Here is a 9,287-nt window from a genome sequence, read left to right on the forward strand (position 1 = left end):
GAGCCTAGACCCGCCCTGAGTGAGCTGGACACAGAGTCCGCCATTGTTCGACGCTTGAGCAGCTGTAGACAAGAATGTCTCCTAAGCGATTGAGGTGTGTTGTTGATGGATGTAAGAATGAACATAGCAGTCTTCATTTACTCCCGTTGTTACTCAAGGATGGATCAGTACAACTGTTTGTGCTCAAGCTTACAGTCTCCGGAGCGACAGGCCTAACGTGACTGGACACGGAAGAAATGAAAGTGCGAGCGCGCTCTTTATGACAGCTCTTCGAGTCATTTTACGGATATAAGGTTTACCAGTTTATTTAGCACCCACTGAAAAGGTGTGTATATATTTGTTTACTGTTAGTTGTAACAAGTGTTTTGTGTACTTCGCTGTGTATGTTGTTGATAATGAAATGGAGAGAGAGGGAGAGAGAGAGTTTATGGATAAGACTTTAATGCGCACTTCTTATACTATGTTTATTCAGCTCTTACAGAGATTCTCTGGAGTAAAACTAACGCTCATCTTTTGTGTGATGTACAATAAACTTCACTAAACTCGTCAGTATATTTTGGTCATCATTCGGACGGGTTTTGCTACAGCAGGCTTGTATTAGTGGATAAAAGCAGATGACAAATAAGTTATAACCATAATTAAACTAAACTATACCTGTTCTATGTCCATACAGCATATATTCTCTGGCTCTGTGGGCATTATTGTCCGACTCCGAGTCGAAATGAACACCGCAACTGAGAGTTTCTCTTCTGATATTATCAGATGAGATTGTCCTGACTGAAGCGCGAGCTCGTGAGGCTCCGCCCCCTGTGCCGGCAGCAGCAGTTAATTTGCATTTAAAGGGCACACACTAAAACAGCGCGTTTTTCTGAGCCCCAAAAAATTACAATTTAAACATGCTGTAAAAAATGATCTGTTGGGTATTTTAAGCTAAAACTTCACATACATACTCTGGGGACATCAGAGACTTATTTTACATCTTGTGAAAAAAGTCATAATAGGTGCCCTTTAAAAGCACGTAAGTGTTGCCGCTACAGGTCGCATATTCAAAACAATAACAAAAGCGTAGCTAGATGACGCTGTGAAGGAGCAAGGAATGATGGGATTTGTCATTTTAACCTCCACTTCTGATGGAAATCAATCTGATGGGACTCACAAACCAGGTTCATGAATGAACGCTTGATCACATGATTTTATTCCATTCTAATGAATTAGCCACAAGTAACGTAATGTTTTAAGCTAAATTAATTACAACTCATACAAGTCACTTTATTTGTCGAATTAAAAGGTAGGGTAACGCAGTGCAGTTTTACGTGTTTTCTTTGGCAACAGAACCTGCTGCAAACGATAACGAATTGTCCATGGCGACTGTGCGAAACAACAACAGAGTGGCGTACTAGACGCTACAACTACTTCCGCATTTTTTCATGAGACTCACTGTTTTGCCATGGTTTCTACGGCAGTAAAAGAGGAAACCGAGGATAACACGGACATTACGCCATTGACAGGCGACGCAAAGAAGAGGGCCGTTACACTGGTTAAAATTGCGAACTTCTCTGGATTTAAACATTGTTGGAAACATTTGGGATAATGCAAGTAATCAAGTGGACAAAATATATAACACTGTGCTAGTTTTTGGATATTTTAATGCAAAACTCTTACATATTGTGCCTTTAATTATCATGAAAATTGTCACAATGCAAAACCTCTTTATCGTCCTACATTTTCTTTGTGAGATTCACCAATAAAAAGTATTTTGCAGCACTTACTCCCAGATAAAAGAGAAGAACACTGAAGCATTTACATGCTTATAAAGGATCATAATTATATTTTTTAGAGGCTTAAGGATTTACAAGGTGAACAGCACTTTTCACATCAAACGAATCGTACGCATGTCACCGGAGAGGGAAGGAAGGAACTAGTCAATCTGTGCAATGTCAAGAGAAAAGAGCTCCCCTCCAATCACAGATATGCAGAATGTATAAAGAGATGAAACGACTGGGTGAGTGTTTTTTTTATGTTTTATCATATTTTTTGTAAAAACTTATTTTGAAAACCATATTTTGATGGCACATATGTGTGCAATCAAAAAAGTTGTATTATCTCAGTTTTGTAACCCTGGAGCATTTAGTTCTGAATATCAGCAGAAGGGGTGTTATTGTTGGACAATGGCTATTATCTGTCAGCCAAAAGAATTTAATTAATCCCTTCGCAAAAACTCTACTTGACATCAAGAGACTCTTATGCAAGAGCAATTAGAGCTTGTTTCTCTCCTTAAGCAAGTTGCAGTGAACAATGTAAAACTAACAATATTTCAAAACTGTCATGGGAAAAAACCCTTTGACTCTTGACGGTTTGCGGATCATGAGAACAAAACCATAGCAAAAATATGGATGTGTTATGACAAACAATGCCATTCATTTAAGTCCAAGTCATTACACCATTTGCTTTAGAATAAGACTTTTATCATCTTTCTATCAAGATGACTGGCTAATCAGGAAAACCAGGCTTTTTAGACAATGAGACTACTTATAAAGCTGACAGAAGAACACTGATACTATTCATCTTTCATCACCACAGGTCTGTGCCAGCCGCCAGAAACACCCGCAACTAATAAAACAACTTTCTTGATGTTATCATTACCTAAAACAGAAAAAAAAAAAGAGTTCAGTAACCATCAGAAAAGGCACAAGTGTACAAAAGTGAAATTAATCTAAATCAAATTTCAAGTATTACATTTTTCTTTTTGGGCAGCAAGTAAAAATAAATGTAGACATGAAAAAAATGTGTTGTTTCCCATGCAAAACTCATCTCCATAATGCAAAAAGGAGTTGCTGTACAGTTGCTAATGTGTGTAAACACTGGTGACTTTCGTTCTTCTTTGGAACATTATTTTGAGAAATGTCTTCTTTTTTCAAATACAATGATAGTCAATGGGCAATGTTTTAGACAAGGTAAATGCCAAAGTTTTGTACCATGACTTAAGAAAACCAGATGTGAACAATAAAGTGATTATTTCATTGGCAACCATCACTAATAAATTGCACACTGTCTCCATTATATAATCAATATGAAAATCTAAACTCATGCTGTATACAAGAAATACTTACAAACAGCACACTATAAACATCTTATAAGCAGAGCGTGATTAAAGTAATCCTTGATTTTCAGATTCACCAGTAACTGGCCTGGAAACTATAGAGTTAACCAAGCTTACATAATTTCTCAGCTGCAGAGGTTTCTAGCACTCAGCTGCATCCTCCTTACATGCAGCCTATGTCAGGCAGGCCAGCCGCTCATGCGTGCAGGAGAAAGTGCCGGCTAAATATAGATAATGATACACCTACAGCACGGCTCTCCTCCACCGATGATGTGGCTCTAGATGTTCCAGAGCCAAACAGAATCCCTCAGATCTAAAAAGGAGGGTCATGGGAAATACCAGAGACTTCCCATGGTTTCCGAGTTCCTTTCTGCACTATAATAACTTCTATCTGAGACTCTTCAGGTATTTCCAAGAACATAACTATGCCTGAAGATAAACAACAGGGAAAGCATGTTTCAAAAAGTTCATTACCTTTAAAGGGATAGTTCACCTAAAAATGTTAATTCTGTCATCATTTACTCACCCTCAAGTTGTTTCAAACCTGTATGAATTTCTTTCTTCTGCTGAACACAAAAGAAGATATTTTGAAGAATGCCGGTAAACAAAAAGTTGATGGACCCCACTGACTTCCATAGTATTTGTCCCCCATACTATGAGAGTCAATGGGGCCCATCAACTGTCTGTTTGGTTACATATTTTTCAAAGTATCTTCTTTTGTGTTCAGCAGAAGAAAGAAATTCATACAGGTCTGGAACAACTTGAGGGTGAGGTCTTGAAAGGGTAGTTAATCCAAAAATGAAAATGTTGGTATATATATTCATATCTGTTCTATGAAGAAAATAAGTCATAAAAGTTTGGAAGAGTAAATGATAAGGGTGAGTAAATGATCCCTTTAACCAAACAGCATGCCACAAAACAGGAATTAACTACTTAGATTTCATCATTTCATCGTGTTCTCTGCATAAACAGGGAACAGAAGGGAAGACTTTTAAGTGAGGCTAAATTTGTGCTGAGTGGATATCGGAGTAGCTTCAGCTGCCCGAGGAAAATTACAGATAAAAACAGGAGAATAACGGAAAAGACAGGGAGATAGTGTTCTGATTTCCAGACATTTCTGCAAACTCAGTATTCTACCCTACGGTCAACTCTTCTTGAAAAGCCTTCTAATGTAGACCAGCGTTTCCTAAAAAAAAGTGCCTAAAAAGTATGCATGTGAAACAGGGAGGGAGGGGGTACTTGAGCAATTTCTCATTCAACACTTCATATATGAAAATATGTCCTGCTTGACAACTCATCCAATGAGAGTCCAAGTATATTCGCACTGATCTCTACTTTATTGCACTTTTTCTACTCTAGTGCACACTGGCTCTGTTTCAGCACTTCAGAACGCTTCAGCAGATGTCCGACTCCTATATGTACTAAATATTGCAATCATCAGCAGCGCTCTGCTTTGTGGCAAGTTTATCACCATTTTAGAGGATTTTTAGACCTTTATGATAAAAAGCACTTACAGACCAAGTTCGAAGTCGAACCCTGAATACAAACAGATGCTTTCCTTGTAGCATAAGCTTCAGTCTTCCTGCTTTATTCAGTCTAAATAAGGGGAAAATCACACACAAAAATCTAAAATGGCATTTGTAATAATACGTAATATGTGCATAACTTGACTGTTTCTATTATGCATTACATTTAGTATTTTAACAGTGTTGTTCAACAAAAGCAACTTATTACTTGCTTTTGATACTTTGTTTGAACCAATTATTATTACCTCATTGTTATTATACGTTTTTTAAGTAATTTAAAAGTCTATTTTATTATTACACAAAAAATCTGATTACTCGATTAATCGTCAAAATAATCGACCAATTACTCAATTGCTAAAACAATAAGTGACAGACAGCCCTAGATTAGTCCAAACATTTCAAAATACAGCCGTCCTGCATTGTTGTGCATTTTGTTACTTTCCAGTCATATATTTTGTCATTAAAGATTTCGTAAAATAGTGTTAAAATATTGTCTCGTGAACCCAATATTGTGTAACGTCTCGTGAGCTAAGTGTATCTTCCCACCACTAATAAAATGTAACTTGTATAAAAAAAAAGAAAAAAGCCACTAGCCACAGTGGCTGGTGGGAAAAAAGTTAATGTAAGCCCTGATACTAGGAATTGAGAAACTTATATTCAATATACTGTAGGTATCTGATTTAGTTTTAGGCCTCATAAAAACCTCATTTTTATGAAGATATCAACTATTAGAATACAAGAAAAATATTTATTTCACTCGCATAACTCAGTGCACAGATGTCAAAATAATCCTCAAAGTGATATGGCAATCATGAAAAAGAGTGAATATACCACAATGATCAACTGTAACTACTATCTGTATCAACAATAAAAAAAAACGATTTCTCAAGTTGTCACCAAATATTGTATAGTGGAACATGTGTGCATGCATAGATATGGATTTTGCCTCCTTTTCAAAACAAACCTGGAGCAGACATGCACTGAGATCAGTCTGCATCCCAAATTATCTAGAAGCTCTCAAGGGCCTGCAGACTATTGCATTGAAATTCCAGAGGTCCAATGCAGAGTGCATTGCTCTTTCAATGAAGACAAGATATTATGTAATCTGCTTCCAGCATCTGTTTTCTGCAATGCTTCATTTATATTCTCCAGTAATTTCTCTGCTACTAAGCCCTATACATCCTAAATCCAAGCCACATTACATCCTAAATCCTATTGCAATGAACAGCACTAGGGCACAGAAGCAGCCTAGAGGGCTTATATTCAATTTGAAAGTTTTCAGAGAGCTACTTTACAGGCCCTAATGTTCATTCTCTCACTTCTTGACATGTATTTAGTCATTCATAGTCATGAAACCTGCAATACTAAACACATACAACAGCCTGAAATGCCACCGGCCAACACTGAGCAGCGATTAACGGCGCACATTAAAGTAATTGATGGCAAAGCCGAGAACATGCACAATCAGTGGTGTGTAAAACTCCTGCTCATTAAATCAATTCTTTCCAGGGCAACGATTTATTCTTGTTTATGCGTCAAATAAGTTGGACCGAAGGCTGCTATGCAGGTGAACAGTCACATGCAGACTATATTCAGATAACTGTTGCTTCCCTTATCTAGAAAGTTGTCTCTAAGGGCGAAATTCATTCAGTCTTTTTCAGTGACCCATTGGTCTGCATCATGACCATCAGATTTAGTAATTCAGTCAGGATGATTGCTTGGTTGTCTGAACTTCTCAAATGTATAGGGGTCTTCTATCAGCTGCCAAGTTACTAATCATACAAAGTACTATCATAATAATAATAACTATGGCAAGCCACTGTAACATTTATTCCTTGAAACTAACTACTTGTTACTCATACTTATTTTATATACTTATTTAATAATAGAAATTATCCAACAGTGACTATAATATTTTTCAATTTTACAAGTCCATATTAATACTAACATCTCACTAGTATGCTTGTGCACAAGTACATATTTTAAAAAAATTGACTAGATGGTGGTTTGCCTGAAAAAGAACACGTAATCTGTCTTATTTCAAAGTCAGACAGTTAATAACAAACAACACGTAAAGATTACTTCAAAAACAAAATCTCAACATACAAAAGAACATTCTAAAAAGAACAAAAATATTATCTTCCTTTTTTCCAAAAGCCAATTCAGTGTTGTAAAGAATTTCTCCACATAATTGAATGGTGTTTCTTTTTGTTACTAATATAATAAATGGGTAAAAGAATAACTCAATTTAACTGACTCAATCAAAAAACAATAGTCGAAAGCATAGCCTTTCAAAATAGACTTCATTGGATAGCGTACACGAATGCGGGCAGTTGACATGCATTCTAGAAAGTTTCATCTTTGTCCAGGGTCTGAGCTATTTTTCTCCAGAAGTTATGACCGATTAAAATGCCTCTGTATGTATTTTAAATCTCATAATCCCCTTTACACAGTATTTTGTTGTTGTTCCATCTCTTAATTTAGTTTCATTTTATATTGTGAAACAACCTTGTGGAGCAACTAGAGGTGTAACAATATATTGTGTCACAATATATAGCGATACAAAATTGCAACAATATATATCCTATCGTGGATAGTGACAATCTGTATTGTGTATAGTTCACCCAAAATGAACATTTCTGTGTGAGAAAAAAAGTTAAAGTTTACAGAGTTTCAGTGTCAGTACTAAATTAAACTACTAGGCCTATATATATATAATGTTGAACATAATATATAATAATTCAATGGGGGGATATTTGTGGTTCCTGATAATGCCAAATGTCTTCCGTTACGAGTAAAAAGTGGCCTACATTATTTTAAATAGCCTATATCTAGTCAGTGACAGATTGCAAGCGTATTCGTCTGAAATAATTCTGTATTTTCAGCCTCAGAATCATGAATAATTTTATTTTGGTGTCACTATTTTCCTGTCCATTTGGGTTAGCCTATTCATTTCCACCCACAATGTAATTCCAAATTTAGCATTTTAATCAACAGTCATTTTTTTGTTAACCTTTTATGTCTTGGAATATCGCAATAATATTGAATCGTGAGTTCAGTATGGTGATAAGTATCGAATCGTGACATGAGGGTATCGTTACACCCCTAGGAACAGCTGATTTGTGTAAAACAAGTTCAATGCGCATGTGCGAACCTGCATGTAGAAAGTTAAGACCGGGCGGCGGCGGCGCGCATACAGTATGCACATACTATTTTGGTGAAGACATTTGCATCATGTGCAAATAATGTGTAAGCGGACCCTTGCATACACATAAAAAGGGACATTTAAGAAACCGCACACAAGTACTAATCTGTCTTAATTCCAAGTCATATAGGTTTCAGCAAATTAAAAAACTGACACGTCATCTCAATACTCATGGCAAGATGCTCAAAAAAAAAAAATCTACATCTGTCAACTGTGTTGCATTGGCAATGGCTGCTGTTGCTAGTGTCACTGGAAATCACCAGCTATCATTGAAAATGAATGATGTCTGAAAAATGTCACTGCAGATCTCTGACAATTCCCCGATAACAGCTAAAGCACAGTGCTAATTGAAGTAAACTGTAAGAAATAATCCTGTAAAAAAACGGTAAACTACTGGCAGCTGTGGTTGCCAGCATCATACCGTAAAAATACAGCGTGTTACTGTTAATGTTAAATTACAGTTTTATACTGTAGCTGACAAAACGGTATTTAGATGTTAATTTAAAAAACAGTACCATACCGTAAAAATACGGCAATCACAGCTGCCAGTAATTTACCGTCTTTTAACAGGATTATTTTTTACAGTGACACCCCTGCTAAATATATCTAAACTACTTAAACTTGTATAAGAGAATAATTAGTTGAACTCACTATTTAAATTCATTGACCATTCCTTGTATCTAAGTAGCCTACTGAATAGTTAGCCTATTAGTGAGACTGAAAAATATAAAGTCACTAGGCTACTAAATTAATTATAAGATAATACTTAGAAAAAAGTTATGTAACAAAAATAGATACAGCACGTTAAGGAATGCATGTTAAATTGGCTTGCCATAATGGAACACTAAAGCGCAACGCTGTTATATCTATATTTGTTACATGTAAATGTATCTCTTTCTCCCAGCGAGAGGTGAATGGAGACATTGGATCAACTCCAGTTACTTCAATACCAATGTTCGTGTCTTCGTGATCATACTCTTACCCATCCCATGCCTCCAGCACTCTTACCTTGCAGATTCTGCACTCGGATGTCGCTGATCTGCCCGATCAATTCCTCCCGTTCAAACCAATCATCCCACTCGTGTCCCGCCATCTGGATCAAACAGCGAGTCGCTCGTTATATGAGGCTCTCGTCCCGTGATTTCGGTAGATTTCTCTCTTATAAAGTGCTCTGTGTGGCGGGTGGCCAGGCGGTGGCCATGAGTGGAGTTTGTGGGGGTTTCAGGGGTCTGTATCCGAAGAGATGCTGGTTTTCGGCTCCCGCATTGCTCCAGTAAAGTTACTTTAATTCCTCGTGACGCACAGGAAAGTCTCTCCAGCGCAGCTTGGAGGAGGAAAATAAGAGGGAAATGTGTGAGGAATAACCACCTGGTTAATGTTTGCAGGATTCTCTGTCTGTGCACGCCCACACTACCTCTGATACTCTGATGGCTCTGTCTCTCTCTCTCTCTCTCTC

At 37.0% G+C, this 9,287-nt stretch overlaps 1 protein-coding gene across 1 annotated transcript in view; it reads right to left on the reverse strand.

Annotated features, from left to right (window-relative positions):
• clmna (calmin a) overlaps positions 1-9,287 on the reverse strand; it is a 31,443-nt gene extending 22,156 nt beyond the window's left edge. The window contains exon 1 of the mRNA XM_081347113.1: positions 8,840-9,287. Coding sequence (XP_081203239.1) covers positions 8,840-8,924 — 85 coding nt within the window. The 5' untranslated portion in view covers positions 8,925-9,287. The remainder of the gene's footprint in view (positions 1-8,839) is intronic.

This window comes from Scardinius erythrophthalmus, assembly GCF_964197995.2.
Source record: "Scardinius erythrophthalmus genome assembly, chromosome: 19".
In the NCBI taxonomy this organism is placed as follows: domain Eukaryota; kingdom Metazoa; phylum Chordata; class Actinopteri; order Cypriniformes; family Leuciscidae; genus Scardinius; species Scardinius erythrophthalmus.